Source organism: Notolepis coatsorum (genome assembly GCF_963971535.1).
Source record: "Notolepis coatsorum genome assembly, chromosome: 12".
Lineage (NCBI taxonomy): Eukaryota > Metazoa > Chordata > Actinopteri > Aulopiformes > Paralepididae > Notolepis > Notolepis coatsorum.
In genome coordinates this window covers 9,846,916-9,865,440 of record NC_140176.1, presented here as the reverse complement: position 1 = coordinate 9,865,440, position 18,525 = coordinate 9,846,916, and the positions used below count along the sequence as shown (strand labels likewise).

Below are 18,525 nucleotides of genomic sequence, written 5' to 3'. Positions count from 1 at the left end.
CTAAAGAAAGGAACGCAGACACCGCCCACCCGGGCGGTCTGGAGATCACGTAACGAACTCACACTTATTTTAACGCCTTATGATTGGGCGTTATGGTTTGATTGATACATATAATACCCAATCACACAACCGATACATTTCAACATTATGGTTGGTACGTTTGCCCTGCCATTCAAATCTGACGAGCCAATTAGTGATGCTCTCTAATGTGATCCGTTCCCGCCCAGTGTTTGTAATACGCCTTGTGTGATTGGTTAGATTCCCAACTATTCACCCTGGTACCCGCCCACTGCAGCTTGGAAAGTCAAGGTGGAGAAAAACATTCTAGGAAAAGTTGTTCGTGTGTCTGTCAAGAAGTGACGCGATCTGGTACAGTAGGTCGTTTTTATTTAATGTTTGATCACTCAAACATCACTACTGTGACAACTGTAACTGTGAGTGTTGTTCGTAAGATGTTTGTCTTCAGCGTAAGCGTTACATTTGCGGTAACATATGAGCCAGTTAGCGTTAGTTAGCAATTTTAGCATAGTAGCCGCATTAGTTAACTCGCCTGGCTACAGTGTGTTTAGCCTCAAGACTCATATTTCATAACGTAGGTTATACATCTCAAACTAAACGGTGTTGTCGGCTACTGTGGTGATTTACATTACTTTAACTTTAGTTATTATAATAATCGATTGATTGGTGACATCGATCAGTGTTCCTGCTGGCTTCAAGTTTGGATTTTGGATCAGTTGTTAATAATGCGTTGCCAACATCGGGATGACTCTATGAAGACTAAGACTGAACGCCAAATTAATTTGAAATGAATATATAATCCAGGTGGTGTATCTTGAGATGCTCGACCGCATATTAGAACGATCAATCAACACACTATGCAATGTTAAATGCAATGTTTATAATACCAGCACTGTTTGCATAATGACTTTTCCCCCAAACGGAGCTACGCAATCTGTCACGCGATTGCATTGCAGGTGACTCTGCTGCCAATCTGCCCAAATGAAGGGCTCCTATGGGTTTCCCTAATTGAAGTTATCACATCATGTCAGATGATTGCGTAGCTCCGTTTGAGGAAAAGTCATATGCAAACAGTGCTGGTATATTGCAAAGGTATTGTCCAATAAGTGTGTCCATCCATCTCTACACTCATTGCACACACACATCCACATGCACACACTCACTTTAAACAAATACTTACATTAACACTCACTTTAGACACTTTAACACTACATCATATTTATCTATTAATATTTATTAAAGAGATTTGCAGTGACTACATTCATACCGCATTTGCACATTGCCTTTTAAAAACAGTACCTCATTGTCTGCATTTTTTTACTTTAAGGTTGTACTTTAGTTTGTATATTGTATGTGTTATTCCTCTTTTACTTACCTTTACTGTATGAAGCCCATTCTCAGGGGCTCATACAGAACCAAGCATTTCACTGTAATGTATATGTACTTTATATGTGAGTGACAAATAAAAACAAACTTAGTTGAAACTTGTAACTACAAAGCCAACTAAGTCCTTTTGGAGTCTTTACATTGAGTTGCACCCCTATGGCCAGCATTTGTTTAGTGGCCTATGGTCTTTTCTCCAAGTCAAGTCAAGTAATTTATTTATAGAGCACATTTAAAAGCTCGAGAGCCAACCAAAGTGCTGTACAGTAGTCAAAGCATAAAATCAATGTCCTATAAAATACAAAAAGGCACAACAGGACAGGACAGTACATTCAAAAAATAGGACAAGCGGATAGGGGAGCACAAAGTACAGTATAGCACACCAGGGACAGAGGAGCACAAGAAGAGATACAAGAGGGAGGGGGCAGGATAACATTGCATGGGAGTGTGTGGGTTAGGGTGTGGGAGAATCAGGATTAATCGAAGGCTAGGGAATAAAAGTGGGGTTTTAAACGGGCCTTAAATGTCTCCAGCGTAGGGGCAGATCGAATCTCCAGGGGAAGCTGGTTCCATAGTTTGGGGGCTACGGCCTTGAAGGAGCGATCGCTTCTCTTTTTTAGTCTGGTGCGGGGGGGGGACCAGCCGAGCCTGGTTGGAGGATCTTAGTGACCTGGGTGCTACTAACTATGCGGTTGAAATTGTTGTACTACAGGTTGGGTCTACACACTAGCTACCCTCCAAGGTGTCTGTCTTTTCTTTGGAATGGTCACAAGAACATTTTCCTTTTTACGATGCAACTTCAGACTAAATATATATGAATAAAAGTGACCAATGAATCTTTGTTTCCCCAGACATCATTTTGGTGAAGATGTTTTCAGTCGTGGTGGGACTGCAGAATGCCTGCTGGTGTGAGACACACGGATTGAAATGAATAAAAGATATGCACGGATTGAAATGGACCTGGTACGTTGACCGGCGTCTGTGGATAAATACTTAAATGGATGATGAGTGTCTTCTTATCGACAGCATAGTGCCACTGATATAAGTTTCACAAATTTCAAATAGACCGTAGTAGAGCGTGACCTCCTGTAACATCCTACACCATGGATGGAATTATGCCGTCTAGATGCAATGTTGTCCATTATTAGGGATGAAACAGCTACCGGTTTTAATGATGACCATTAACCACAGTAAAATTCCCAGATGGTTAGTAATGGAATAGAATAGACTTTTAATTGTCATTGCACACAAGTATACAACGAAATTTCAGGGGAGCTCCCACAGACCATAGTACAATATATACATACATAAACACATAACACATATAACACTGTACATAACAGAATGGTTTAAATAATAAAGTGCATGATGGGTGGTAATCAGTGATAATCAAGTCCAGGTAAGTGCATGGTGCACGTGAGGGGACAGTCAATGAGAGTTTAACAGTCTGACTGCTTGGGGGTAAAGGCTGTTCTTAAATCTTGAACTCTTGGCATGTATGGACCGGTATCTCCTCCCTGAGGGAAGGAGCTGAAAGAGGTGATGAGACTGGTCCTTGATGATACACTTGGAGCGGTGGAGGCAGCGGGAGGTGAAGACGGAGGTGATGTTTGGTAGAGGAGTCCCGACGATCCTGCCTGCCGCCTTCACCAATTCAACAGTTGAATTATCATTAAAACTGTATTTTGAAAAACACAGTAAATACTGTCTTAACTGTTCAGCATCAACCAAAGATGTTCGCAACAGTCTCCTCCCAGACGCAGCATGTAACGTGTGTGTGTGTGTGTGTGTGCGCGTGTGTGCGAATAATAATCATAATAATATAACAACACCAATAATAATAATAGTTTATGCAAACAAAAAGTGTACATATGCATAGTGCTAATTCTATTTGCAGTTTTCACTATAAAAAAAACTTTGAACATCTTCAGGATATTTTAACACCGTGATAAACCGTGATAATTTTTTTCACTATAATTGAATGAATGAATGAACTTTTATCGGCTACATTCGACCAGTCACAGTGGACAGACCAGATGTGGTGTTTTGTGTGTTTATACAGTAGCACAAGTGCTAGTTTTCAACGCAGCACAATTGTTGTCATGTCTTGTTCATACCGTTGCATCTCTATTCTCCATTATAGACGGTTTCAAAGTGACGAACAATAACATTGTAAAAAAAGACTCACGTTTATTTCCTGTTGTCATGTTAACTGACAGGAAACGCATCTGGGTCCAAACTGTTACCTAGCAACAGAATTCCAGTGACGTCGTTGTTTGTGACCCAGATACCTGCGATCGATCACTATGAATAGAGTCATGCCTTTTCCATCCTCTGGTGTTTCTACTCTCTATCGTTGAATTCTCATGAACAAAGGAAAAAAAACGTTGGGACACATTTTCTCGGTTTCAGTGAGGGATGTTGTTTCTTTATTAAATATGGTTGTGTTTTGCAGGCCTTCGGATCATCCAAGCCTTATGGATCCACGCGGAGTATCGTCAGAAGGATCGCCTCCAGTCTCCCTTTTAAACCCTGCCCTAGGGTCCACTTTCAGGTGAACCAATATTTCCAGTTTAATTTGGCACGTTTTTTAAAGATAATAGTGCGTATTAGGGATGATGGGCGTATTGTCCGGCCTGGGCAGAGACACCTTGTATGTAGGTCAGGGTTTCGCCCGCTTCTGTCCGCCTGCTGTCAGGTCTGTGATAACAAGTCAGTCCCCCTCGTCAACACCTGTTATCCACTTGGCCCCGGCTGTCTGTTTTGATCCGCGAAACATAAACAGTGTTTGACAAGATCATCAGATCAGTTATTTTCACTCCATTGCCGCATAGATAGAATAGGATTTGTACACAAAACATGTTCAGATTTTTCTTGTCATTTAGATTGCAGCCATACTTGGGCTTTGTTGCCTTTACATTGTTTCAAAACCATGTATGACCAAACACTTAACTTTCTGTCTTTAAATTCTTTCTGCTGTCCCATTTCAACACTTTTTCCCTCTTTTTCTCTTCTTCTCTCTCTCTCCAGCCTCCCTAGCTATGAGGAATGCAGTATGTCTGCTTTAGGTCAGTTTACTTGGCGACTCAACAACTGCGAACTTTGTGCCGCCGACTAAAGACTTGCTGTGTCAGGGGGCCTTTCATTAACAACAGCACTCTTTAACCCTTTCATTACCACACTATACAGATGGCTAACAGTCTGTAGTGTGGTAGTGAAAGGGTTAACCTTATGTAGTGTGGTTGTGAAAGGGTTAACCCTTCGTTTGTCGTGTGGCAGTGAAAGGGTTAACATTCTCTATTGTCGCAGTGAAAGGGTTAAAAAGTGTTTTTTTTATTACATCTCCCCCTTTGTCCGTCCTCGTTTCCTCCCTTTTTCCCCCCCTTCCTTTATCTTTAAAGAGAAAAGAGAGACGCTTTCTGTGTAACCAAGGGCTTGTGTTCTCGAGACGCTGTGCTGTGTGGTGGTCTACTCTAAAAGGAGACCCTTTTCTCTGCAGACATTTTGCCGCGTCGTTGATGGGTAAACACCGGTGTGACACGTCTCATCTGTTCATTATCCTGTGGCTACTACACCTGTGTTCATCCGTCCATGACGAGTCAAAATGTCCGCCGCGAAAAAGGGCCCCCCGTGTTTTCATCTAACTGTAAAAAACGTTGCCGGTCCGTTGCAGCTCCATCCCTACGAAGAGGACGCCAGCAGTCTGAACCATGTCAGGAGGCAGAGCGGAGCGGTGGCCTCTCTGGCGGATGTCAGCTGGATGCTCGGGGACGAGGAGAGCGAGGAGGAAGAGGAGGAGGAGGAGGATGAAGACTACCTTGGGGGACCCAGGTGAGGAGGGGAGAGAGAGGGAGAGGACGCTGTTGACTAGCATTCTCTACAGTGTCTTTTCACGTAACGATAAAAAGTGTAGACACAAAACAGCTAAAAAATGGCTTCCCGTGTACCACTGGCAGACGTCAGAAATGGTGTTCTCTCCCAGTGCTGGACATGTTTGCATGGGAATGTTGGTTTTGTGTCCCATCCTCTTCGTATCATCATGCTAGCTCACTATCGGACACTCCTTGATTCTGATTCTGACGAGTGCTTCTGTCTGTGCTAATCTTGAGATTTGAGTCACAACCTTTCTTGCACGTGTGTATATGATTATGCAGCCTCACTGTTAGGAGCTAGCTGTTAGCCACATCATGTTAGCTAGCTAACCTAGTTGACAATAACTCTTCAGGAGCTAGCTGTTAGCCACATCACGTTAGCTAACCTAGTTGACAATAACTCTTCAGGAGCTAGCTGTTAGCCACATCACATACCTAGTTGACAATAACTCTTCAGGAGCTAGCTGTTAGCCACATCACGTTAGCTAACCTAGTTGACAATAACTCTTCAGGAGCTAGCTGTTAGCCACATCACATACCTAGTTGACAATAACTCTTCAGCAGCTAGCTGTTAGCCACATCACATACCTAGTTGACAATAACTCTTCAGCAGCTAGCTGTTAGCCACATCACGTTAGCTAACCTAGTTGACAATAACTCTTCAGGAGCTAGCTGTTAGCCACATCACATTAGCTAGCTAACCTAGTTGACAATAACATTAATGTTACCGGTTTGTCAAACGGTCTTCTTAAAACCATGAAATGTCTCATTCTTGTCACTATTGGACTCTCCTTGGTAACCCATCATTGATTCTGAAGAAAGCTTCTGTCGGTGCTAATCTTGATTCGAGTCACAACCTTCCTTGTGTTTATATATGATTCTGCCGCCTGCCTGCAGTAACTACAGGTCTCGTTCTCCTGGTGTTTATGAAGCAGGTCAGAGACTCCAACGGGGCTCGCGTTCCGCTCCCAACAGCCTCATCCTCAAAGACGACCCCTGTCCCGACAGAGGTCACTACCCAGCATGCACCAGGCGGAGCCGGACCCTCAGGGGCCAACGGCCGTCAACGACGAGGCCATTCAGAAGATCAGCGCGCTGGAGACGGAGCTGGCCAAGCTCAGGGCCCAGATAGCGCAGATTGTCCTGGCCCAGGAGAAGCAGCAGTCCCAGCCAGGTTAGTCCGGAAGCAGTCCCAGCCAGGTTAGTCCAGAAGCAGTCCCAGCCAGGTTAGTCCAGAAGCAGTCCCAGCCAGGTTAGTCCAGAAGCAGTCCCGGCCAGGTTAGTCCAGAAGCAGTCCCGGCCAGGTTAGTCCAGAAGCAGTCCCGGCCAGGTTAGTCCAGAAGCAGTCCCAGCCAGGTTAGTCCAGAAGCAGTCCCGGCCAGGTTAGTCCAGAAGCAGTCCCAGCCAGGTTAGTCCAGAAGCAGTCCCAGCCAGGTTAGTCCAGAAGCAGTCCCAGCCAGGTTAGTCCAGAAGCAGTCCCAGCCAGGTTAGTCCAGAAGCAGTCCCGGCCAGGTTAGTCCAGAAGCAGTCCCGGCCAGGTTAGTCCAGAAGCAGTCCCAGCCAGGTTAGTCCAGAAGCAGTCCCAGCCAGGTTAGTCCAGAAGCAGTCCCAGCCAGGTTAGTCCAGAAGCAGTCCCAGCCGCGTGAATATTAAAGGCAACCAACTTGTGTTCAGCTTTTCGTTCAGCGTTTCTCTGATTGGCCACACGGCCAATCAATCAATCCACTAGCACACGCCCTTCGCGGCAAGAGAGACGCGGCGAGACGCGGCAGACGCGCATGCGCATGAGGCTCCCCCAGGTACTCTTGAGAGGAGCGCCCTTGTTGGTTAATGCCACTGGTGTTCTGTTGTGTGACTGTACTAAACTCTTCCACCATGCCCACATGACCGACATTTGACATACAGTACACCTCCTATATATGTTGGGATTATGTTTGGTCATGACAAAACAATAAAAATCGCTACTGTTAGTGCCACCACCCACTTCAATGACAGAGCTCTCATATTTGCGAATGCATAAACTATATCTTAAATTATGGCGATGTGTCTAATATGGCTGTCGCGAAGTCATTGATAAGCGACAGCCATATTAGACACATAGCCATAATTTAAGATATAGTTTATGCATTCGCAAAATATGAGCATAACTGTATGGGCTTTGTTTATACACGAGTGAATCTGGTAGTACAACGGTGCTGCTGCTGCTGGAGCTGAAGTGATGTACAGTGACGCGAAAAACATAATAATGTTACGCTTTCTAGTTCAGCGCATTTCATAACTGTATGGGCTTTGTTTATACACTAGTGAATCTGGTAGTACAACGGTGCTGCTGCTGCTGCTGCTGGAGCTGAAGTGGTGTACAGTGACGCGAAACATAATAATGTTACGCTTTCTAGTTCAGCGCATTTCATAACTGTATGGGCTTTGTTTATACACTAGTGAATCTGGTAGTACAACGGTGCTGCTGCTGCTGCTGCTGGAGCTGAAGTGGTGTACAGTGACGCGAAACATAATAATGTTACGCTTTCTAGTTCAGCGCATTTCATAACTGTATGGGCTTTGTTTATACACTAGTGAATCTGGTAGTACAACGGTGCTGCTGCTGCTGCTGGAGCTGAAGTGATGTACAGTGACGCGAAACATAATAATGTTACGCTTTCTAGTTCAGCGCATTTCATAACTGTATGGGCTTTGTTTATACACTAGTGAATCTGGTAGTACAACGGTGCTGCTGCTGCTGCTGCTGGAGCTGAAGTGATGTACAGTGACGCGAAACATAATAATGTTACGCTTTCTAGTTCAGCGCATTTCATAACTGTATGGGCTTTGTTTATACACGAGTGAATCTGGTGTACAGTGACGCAAAACATAATAACGTTACGCTTTCTAGTTCAGCGCATTTCATAGCGCTCCACTGCTACCGCAGCTGAACACAAGTTGGTTGACACAAGTTGGTTGCCCGCGCTGCCGCTCGCTTGCGCTCCTTGGATTTAATTTGGGACGTGGGACGACTGCGCTTGCCTGCGCGTGGGGGCGGGGGGGGCGCGGCCAATCAGAGAAAAGCCGAACACAAGTTGGTTGCCTTTAATATTCACGCGTCCCAGCCAGGTTAGTCCAGAAGCAGTCCCAGCCAGGTTAGTCCAGAAGCAGTCCCAGCCAGGTTAGTCCAGAAGCAGCCACTACTAGAACTCAAATCAAATAGTTGTTCTTCTCCTCAAGTTTCAAGTTCAAGTTTCTTTATTAGTTGTCATACAGAAGTACAGAATACTTTTATACAAAATGCTTCTTTCTGTTATGCTCCAGAGACTGTGCTAGACAAAAATAGATAAGTATAAAATAAGTATAGCAGTATAAAATAGAAGTCGCGTACGTAGACGCACGTGTTCAGTATGTACATAATGTACAATGTTCAATGCAGAGTAGAAGTAACTGAGTTACCATACAATATACCAATATACAATATACTATATAGTGCAAAGGAGAAATGGGATGAGGTACAATTTAGAGTAAGGTGTAATGAGGTATGGTTGTAGTGCAAATTCTTTACCAATAAATATAAAGTGTGTTTAGGTGTTCTAAAGTGGGTGCTGCAGTGAGTTGTTTGTTTAAAGTGAGTGTGTGCGTGTGGATGTGTGTGCTGTGAGTGCATTTGATGGTTGTTACATAGTGTTATTGTCATTTAGCATCCTGATGGCCTGGGGATAGAAGCTCCTCGGGATGCCGGATGAGTGCACTTCACTTCAGACCGTTGTCCAACAGGTTATCGGTTACAGAACAGTACATTAACCACTAGGGTTGGGTACCGTTCACATTTGAACCGGTACCAGTACCAGTTCCAGTTCCTGGAATTCGGTGTCGGTACCCAGCGGTACCTTTTTTCGGTACTTAACTCTCTCTCTGTAATAACAAAAAATCTAAGTCCAAACTTCTCAATTTATTTAGAACATTTAGTTATTTATTGTTGTAACACACCACACAAAGTAAATCACATGACCAACATTATCTGGCCATCCTCAGTAAATATTATCAAACTCCTCTGACCTCGTCTGGTCTTTCCAAAGACCCAAGCGACGGGACAGTAATATATATTTGTGGAAAAGTCTCCATCTTGTCTAGTATATTACACTCTTATACTAAACGTGTAAAGGTACCGAAATGTGTTACCGATTGATCTAGTCAATTGCTTGTACCGATGTAATTCGGTCGGTACCCTTAACACATTGGACGCCAGCAGCAGGGGGCGCTGATGGCCTTCAGCGCCAGTGCGTTATTCAATGGATATAGTTTTAGAATGCCGAACTTGCGAGTCCTAAAACTATATTTTATATTATAGCTATGGATCTAATAACGCCGTCGACTGTCAGTGAGTTGCTTCTGGTCAACATGCAAAAAACAGATTGTTTTTTCATCCGTACATTTCCGTTTTATACCGTTTTGAATATGAGTATAGTTTGAGTGATTCTGGGTAATTCCAGGAAAAGACGAGAAAAAGGCATTTTAGTGTAATCCAGTTATCACGTTGTAATTTTTCGGCTGATTATCTAATCATCCTGAAATCAACGCTAGATTATCATTATTATGTCTCCTCGTGCATACATGAAATGGCCCTCGTAGCGGGGCGCTCGCCCCCACCGCAGCCAACAACAAAAAGCACAACACGGTCCACACAGATAGCTTTGATCACGGGAGAAAGAAATATCAGATCAATGCAAGATTTTATATATAGTGTTCTTACCTGGGCCCTCATTCATCAATGTGTGCGTAGAACATGTTCTATTTCCACACGTAAGCACGGAATGTAGAACCAGTGTACGCACAGGGAAGTCGGGATTCATCACACGTGCGTACGCAGGCTCTACGCACACCTGTCATGATGAATCCCACCTTGGCTCTGCGCCGAGGCTCGTGCACACTTTCACGTATTTGCATACCAGAAACGCCCCGATTAACCATATACGGTAATGGAATACACCCATGAAATGTGGAAAAATGGACTAAGCCGAGGGAAGCGTGTCATGAGACAGGCTGACAGACGTGTACACTTACGGTGATGTCGGATATGATATCTATTAACCATTGCTGCCTGGGCAGCGCAAACACTAATAAATACCGCGCTGGAATATGACTGCCTTTTCCTGTGTTGTTTGATTAATACCCAGGGATTAAAGTTCTCCTCAATTTTATTCCAAATCGCGATGGATCTCCCGTCAATTTTCTACCTGCTGCATATGATTTCTAGAGGCATACTACAATCTATTTTGATGTCAGTATTGGGTAGCCTATATAAACAATAATACGAGAGCATATACAAGAACAATGAATCTCACTGCATGTATGATGTAGCCTGCCTTTCAATACATGAACTTGAATTCCATCATGTTTGTGTGCGGGACTCACAAGGCTGTTGTCACAATGGGTGGTACCGCCCGGTACAGTAATAATAACAGTCCACACAATATCACGATCCATGCCATAGCCTATGTTCTATTAGGACATGATCTGTGACGACAAATGTTCTAGAATGTTTGATTAAGATATCATACTCTGACAGCATGCCTAGGCTATGATCAACAAAAACGCGAACTTGAATCCCATCATATACATAGTCTGTCCACTATCTGGTGTCATTGCAATGCGTTTTCTATTCTTTCTTATACAGTAAAAAGGGGGAAGAACACTATATTCATATGACTTGTATTCTGCTTACAGCTTCGAAATTCCACTTGTTTCGTTTAACGTAAAGCCTTTTAAATATAATTAAAACATTCCCGTGTTTCTGCGGTCTGCGCAAAATAATAACGAGTTGAGCTTTATGATTTATGATGAATTGAAAATGGGGGACCCTGATGTAAACAAGACGAAAGTCTTTCTCTGGTCTGCATCCCCAATTAACAATTGTATGTACTGAGCTGTACTGTACTGTACCCATTCTGCAATCTGTTAATAAACTTTTCAATCAATCAATCAATCAAGCTACGCGGAGCGCAGTCAGTCAGTAGCCTACACCCCGTATATTCCGATAACGCTATATAAACCATGCTGCATTCATTCTGAGAGAAAGATCTATTATTCCAAATGCTATTTATAGGGTTTTGACCATAATTACACTACTGTTGCTATTTTACAATGAACTATAATGAACTACGGTTCGTACAGAACATGCCAGTGTTATTATGCACAGAAGCTCATTTCCTTGTTGTAATAATATATTCTACCACTGGGCGCCAGGTACGCATGGTCTGACCTGTGCGTAGACGTAAGCACGGAGTCAAGTTCAAGTTGAAATTGATGAATCCCACTCTTTGCTTAGAAATGATCGTACGCACAGGGTAAGCACAAATCTGTGCGTAGAACACGTTGATGAATGAGGGCCCTGGTCTCTGATGTAATGCAAAAAAAAGAATCCAATTATCTGATCGCCATTCCAGTTATCCACAGCGATCCTGTCCCCGACATTACCAAGCGTTACACATGAACGGGCAGGCGGGGTTAGTGTTCCATGCCATCCCTACAAGCGCCTGCCTCGCCCGAGTATTTAAACCCCGCCCCCACGGCTTAGATCGGCTCAGAAAACACACCAGACCGTTTCCAATGGAGTGCAATAGCTCCGCAAGGCAGGAGAGGGCGGTGTTGACCGTCTGCCAGTTCAGACACATTCACCAGGGTGTGCAGAGGCTGTAGCCATGAATTATGAATAGATATAGCGAATAAAATAAATAACGATCATAAAAACGAGTTAACTCGTTCTTGGCAATTAATGTGTTAAAAGTACAGAGTTCGGTACCCAACCCTACTCGCCAGTCACCACGCTAAGGGCGCATACCCTGTAATGACGACGTCATTATCCGGCCTAAGACCTGTCTCATCAAATAAAGCAGAAATGTCCTAAAATAAATTGTAATACAATTTGACGTTTGAACAGTCTAAGCCTACTGATACCCATTGTATTGGTGTACTTATCGCCGAACCCCACCCATCTAGAATTCCAAGCAGGTTGAAACAACTCTGAAGAAGACTCTGTTGTGTCGAAACATCAGTGATTTTTTTGTGCACCTTTTTTATAATTTTTTGTACCTTCCTTTTTGAAAAGCTAAGCGGCATTTGCAAAGCCTGCTTGATATAGGCATGACAGACATAAAGGTATGATCTGGAATGTCTTCAAAACAAGCCCATTCTAAGCAAAAGAGCCCTGCTTGGTTTTGCACTTTGTTTTGTTTTGTTTTTTATTTCATGTAGTTGGAGTTTAGTAAGTAAGTAAGTAAGTAAGTAAGTATTTATAAAGCACCTTTCATACATGTCATGCAGCTCAAAGTGCTGTACACAATTATAGGCATATATAACGATAAAAGCAATAAAGTCATAGTGATCAGTTAAGATCAATGTTTAAAAAAAAATAATAATAATAATAATAATAGTAACGTAAAAATGAAAATAACGTAAAAACAGTCATTTGCTTACCAGTTTGGGAGAACAGGTCCGCACAAACATTTCCGCTCAGTGGCAACCGGAAGTGCACTAAACCAATGCACTTGTATGGTAGGTAGCAATGTTTAGGTCTTATAATGCTAGTGTAGTTACGTTTTTATCAGTGGTCATAGTTGGGTCCATAGTGCTTTACCAAGTCCCATGGATCCATCAGTGGCCGTGTATTGTGTGCGTATGTACCCGTTCGCTCATGTGGTCAGTGGCCAGAGTTGGGTACACAGGACTTATCCAAGTCCCATGGACCCATCAGTGGCCGCGTCTTGTGGTAGAAAGAAAGAAAAAGAAAAACGTATAAAGAAAACAGTCTAAAGTTTGAAAGTTTAGGAGGTCCGCAAAAACACGCCTTCAGCTCAGAAGCTGAGGCGTGTCAAAAACTTTTGAAAAACTGGAGGCGTGTCTCCTATTGTACCCATTCCTTCATCTAAAAAGTTTGAAAGTTTGGGAGGTCCGCAAAAACACGCCTTCAGCTCAGAAGCTGAGGCGTGTCAAAAACGTTTGAAAAACTGGAGGCGTGTCTCCTATTGTACCCATTCCTTCATCTAAAAAGTTTGAAAGTTTGGGAGGTCCGCAAAAACACGCCTTCAGCTCAGAAGCTGAGGCGTGTCAAAAACTTTTGAAAAACTGGAGGCGTGTCTCCTATGTACCCGTTCCTTCATCTAAAAAGTTGGGTCCACAAGGCTTATCCTAGCCTCATGGATCCATCAGGTTTTTCCAAGCCATAACTATTTGTAAGCTAGACTGTATAGGTACGTTTTTAATTTTCCTTTAAAAATGTGTATAGAGCTGGCGTTTCTGATGTGTGTTGGTAGTGTGTTCCATAGTTTTGGGGCATAGTTGGCAAATGCCATACTTCCTATCCTTTTTTGTAACGTATTATACTGTGAGTTTCTCCAGACCTCTCTTGGTCGAGCCTGAGGTGTGTCCAGCGGTAGCAACCCTTCCCCTATACACCCACTGAAACTAAAACAAAAACTATAAACAAAGTGCAGTACCATGTTGTCATCTTTTGCCTAGAGGGCGACAGTGGCTCAGGAGGTAGAGCAGTCGTCTGGTTATCTGGAGGTTCCCGGTTCGATTCCCGCTCCTCCCGGGCAGCGTGTGTCGAAGTGTCCTTGAGCAAGACACTTAACCCCTAACTGCTCCCGATGAGCAGGTTGGCACCTTGCATGGTCTCCTTCGCCGTCGGTGTGTGAATGTGTGAGTGAATGGGTCAAATGCGAGGACCAAATTGTAAAGCGCTTTGGATAAAACCGCTATATAAATGCAGCCATTTACCAGGTCGCTGTTTGAATATTACAGATTCTACCTTTCAGTTTAGCCAAAGCTTATTGAATATGTGTTGTCATTTTTCTCCATTGTTATAACCCGTACCTGCCTGTAGATGGCAGCAGTGTTTCATATTAATTTCCCATGAACATAAGATCTCCTTCTCTCTGCCGCACTCCTTCACTTCAGCTCCTGCTCCTCCACCCTGTGGTGCCCCTCCCCCACCTCCTCCTCCGCCCCCTCCCCCACCCCCTCCTCCTCCTCCTCCACCTTCCACTGGCCTCCTCCAGAGGAGCTTTTCGACCATCGACCTCATCAGAGAGCGCAGAGGGAAGAGGACGGACGGCCAGACGGTCGTGGAGGTGGGGCCCAAGCAGGCCGAGTTCCCCAACATGCTGGACGTGCTGAAGGACATCGGCAAAGTGAAGCTGCGATCGGTCAAAAGGTGGCTCCTTTATCATTATTAATTATTATTAATATTAAATATCATATAATTCATTAACCCTTTCACTGCCACACGACAGCCGGTTAACCCTTTCACTGTGACAATACAGAAGGTTAGCCCTTTACTATCACACAACCGACGGCGATGCTCCATCATTAGCTCCGCGGATGCGGAGCTAATGATGCTAATGATGGAGCATCGCCGTCGGTTGTGTGATAGTAAAGGGCTAACCTTCTGTCGCGTGGCAGTGAAAGGGTTAACAATGACTATTTCCTGAACCTGCTGCTGCCATGAGCCGAACCAAAAGGTGCTTGTAAATCACATAACAAACCATATTCTAAATAATGTTATTAGATTTGATTCAATTCTAAATGTATTGTCATTATTATACAGCACAAGTACAGTACTTTGAAAATAAGTTTGGCTTCCAACCAGAGTGCAAATGTAACAGTAAAGTGCAATAGTAATATATAATGTACAGGTGATTTAAACTGGGTATAAAATAAAATTAGTACTACTGAGTAATAGTGCTAATCTGATGTATGTACAGAGTTGTAGCATTAATATGTACAGTGATACAGGTAAAAAGATACTATGGTAAGTCATACTGGCCAGCAGCATAACTAGTAAGGGATATGTACAGATATGGGTATAGTACAGTATCTACAGATATGTAAAAAGGATTGTATGCAGGTGTATAAGATAATATATTCCTTTATTGATCCCCTTGGGGTAATTCAGGCGTCATAGCGGGAGGGGGGAGGGCAGGGTAATAGTAGAAAGACATAAATATAGGCAATAACATTAGATCCGCCACCACTAGTTTGATCAGCTCGACTCCCACCACGGAGCTGGCCTTTCTCACCAGCTTGTTCAATTTGTTGGTGTCCCTTGAGTGAGAGAGACGGATGTGGATTAATATACAGTAAATATATGTATATGGTGTATATACATCATTATTCAAGTTCAAGTTTCTTTATTAGTTGTCATACAGAAGTACAGAATACTTTTATACAAAATGCTTCTTTCTGTTACGCTCCAGAGACTGCTAGACAAAAGGATAAGTATAAAATAAAATAAGTATAGCAAGTATAAAATAGAAGTCACGTACGTAGACACAAGTGTTCAGTATGTACAATGTTCAATGCAGGATAGCAGTAACTGAGTTACCATACAATATACTATACAATACACTAATTACAATATACTATATAGTGCAAAGCAGAAATGGGATGAGGTACAATTTAGGTACAATTTACAGTAAGGTGTACTGAGGTATGGGTTGTAGTGCAAATTCTTTGCCAATAAATATAAAGTGTGTCTAGGTGTTCTAAAGTGTGTAGAGTGGGTGCTGCAGTGTGTTGTTTGTTTAAAGTGAGTGTGTGCGTGTGGATGTGTGTGCTGTGAGTGCATTTGATGGTTGTTGTACATGTATCCTACAGTTATATGGGCAGACTTGGTTTGAGGTAGGTATTTTCTCTGTTCTTTGTTTTGCTTATTGGGTTATTGAAAAGCGCTATATAAATAAAATGAATTATTATTATTATTAGCATTTTGACACCCCTTATTGTGTGTGTGTGTTATAGTCGCCCAGAGGAGAGTCATGCCAGATCCAAGCACAGTGATCCTATAGACGCCGCCACGCTCATCGCAGACGCTCTGAAACGCAAGTTTGCCCATCGCTACAGACACGACAGCGGCGAGCAGGAGGACCAGAGCGACTTCAGTCTCCCAGCGTTGAAGCACAAGGTCGACTTCAGTCTCCCGGCCCCAGTGTTGAAACGTCGACCCCAGGCTCCTTTGGTAAGAGCTTGTTATATGTAGAACCATATATATGTAGAACAATGTTGTTTTTATTGGATTCTATTATATGTTGTACCACTGTATTGCACATCGTTGCGGGCAAGACCACCCGCATTTCATTGTATGCCGTGACAAAAAACTCTTGACTTGACTTGATGTCGGTAGATAGAAGTTCAAGTCAAGTAATTTATTTATATAGCACGTTTAAAAGCACAAGAGCCAACCAAAGTGCTGTACAATCAAAGCTTAAAATCAATGTCCTAATATAAAATACACAAATACAAAAATACAAAAAGGCACAGCAGGACAAGACGGTACATTCAGAGAATAGGACAGTAGGACAACACACGGATAGGGGAACACAAAGTACAGTAGCACACAGGGGACAGAGGAGCATAAGAAGAGATACAAGAGGGAGGGGGCAGGATAAAATTACATGGGAGTATGTGAGTTAGGGTGTGGGAGAATCAGGGTTTATTGAAGGCCAGGGAATAGAAGTGGGTTTTTAGACGGGCCTTAAATGTCTCCAGCGAGTGAGATGCTCTTCTTCTCCAATACCAGAGATTGTCCCCATCTTTATTAACACTTTTTTTGTGGTCATGGAGTGTATGTTTTGGTAGATCTCAGTCTACCTTTCATTCATTGAAAATGGGTTGAAAATATGCATGAAACTTGAAAGTTGCTAGGCATTTTACCATTGTGAAAATCACTGCACCTTTACATACCTTTTCATCACCAATCGCAGTTTGAATGGCATATAGTAAGGTAAGCTGATATTGGCTAAACGCACACCATATACCGTACACAGACACAAAATATGTCAAAGGCGTGGGCAATCTCCGATAAAGTAGAAATTGTGAGAAGTAGAAATTAAACTGGCATGGTCCTTTACACTGAGTTAATTATAATGTTCCTCCATTATGTTTTACTTATTGTATAGGTGGTTTTAAATGGAGGCGACACTCATCCAGGCTACGTTGCTAAAATACAACCCTTGAAACCAAGAAAAGTGGAGCAGTTGAAACCTCAACCTGAGGCTCCTCTGGTAAGAGCTGGTTATACTACAACTATTATTTTTTTCTACTTTCTGCTTTAATTCAGCCACTAGATGTCAGACTATTTATCCAATCATTCCACATGGGGAACTGGGAAGTAGGGAGGGGATGCATGCATGCAACATGTAAACAACATTTGTTTTGGTCCCGCCAATTTTTTTTATCAATAATGCATTTTGGGGGGGGGGGAAGCAATACTTTTATTCCACACCTTTCTAAAAGCTCTGGATTATTATTATTCTTTTTTTTTAATTATTATTATTATTACTCTACATACAATTTTTATCTATAGCACCTTTTCAAATTTGCCTCAGTTATGTTTTCTATTGTATAGATGGTTTTGAATGGAGACAACACTCATCTGACCTACAACTTTCAAACCCCAGAAAACTGGACCAAGAAAATTGGCTATTCATTTTTGTCTATTGATGCAGAATTGCATCAAAAATAAACTCAATTGATTATATCTCCCACCCCCAGTATGTATGAAATGTGAATGATTAAAACGGTTAAAGACTTGTGTGAGACGTCTTACATACTCTCTGTCTTCTTGGTTTCAGTTCGGCCAGCACATGTTGAAATCCACTGGAAAGAAGAAGTTCCTCTGAACAGCTGGTGAGGTCATTGATGAGCGAAGGTTCTGGGCTTAGAGGTCCAGATTGATCACGGACACTTGAATGATTGAGGTGCCGTCAGCTGTTTGTTTGGAAGAAGACAAAGCCGAGATCTGCCTAAACAAGGAGTGATGTAGATGACGGTCTTCTCTTAGTATTTTATCTGATGCTCATCCTGATGGTCTGCAACTCTGCACTTTGAAGACTTGGAATATCTATTCTGTTGTACCATGTTGTTTTGTTCATTTATTTTTGTCTATTGTGTGTGTTTGTTTGTTTGTGGGGGGGGGGGGGGGGGTTCTTTCTGTTCAGGGTCCATATTCACAAAGCCTCTCAAAGTGGAAGTACTGATCAAGGGTACTCTTTGGTATTTTTTAGATCGAATAAGGTCTAAAAAGACAAGTCACTGACCAGCAACTCTGGGAAGCTTTGTGAATATATCGGCCCTGGGAAACTCTTTTTGTGTATGTTGTAGGTAACACTACAGAATCCTCCTAGTTTTGTAATTGTTTCAACAGTTAATTGATTATTCTACTTGTGCATTTGTTAGACTTGACGCACATAAAGAGAAAGGGTTTTCCTGT

At 42.8% G+C, this 18,525-nt stretch overlaps 1 protein-coding gene across 4 annotated transcripts; it reads left to right on the top strand.

Annotated features, from left to right (window-relative positions):
- The first annotated feature begins 280 nt into the window (after positions 1 to 280).
- On the top strand, positions 281 to 18,233 carry mtfr1 (mitochondrial fission regulator 1). 4 transcript variants are annotated; one of them, XM_084326220.1, is made up of 9 exons: positions 281 to 374; positions 2,253 to 2,364; positions 3,857 to 3,955; positions 5,075 to 5,232; positions 6,206 to 6,447; positions 14,214 to 14,469; positions 16,056 to 16,272; positions 17,213 to 17,317; positions 17,888 to 18,233. In XM_084326220.1, exons 2-9 carry the CDS (start codon positions 2,329 to 2,331, stop codon positions 17,933 to 17,935), a joined length of 1,161 nt encoding a protein of 386 aa, XP_084182346.1. In that variant the 5' UTR covers positions 281 to 374; positions 2,253 to 2,328; the 3' UTR covers positions 17,936 to 18,233. The 4 variants fall into 4 exon arrangements, with proteins under 4 accessions (XP_084182346.1, XP_084182345.1, XP_084182347.1 ...); XM_084326219.1 differs by having other exon boundaries at positions 283 to 369; XM_084326221.1 differs by having other exon boundaries at positions 299 to 378; positions 6,209 to 6,447.
- Positions 18,234 to 18,525: the final 292 nt, after the last annotated feature.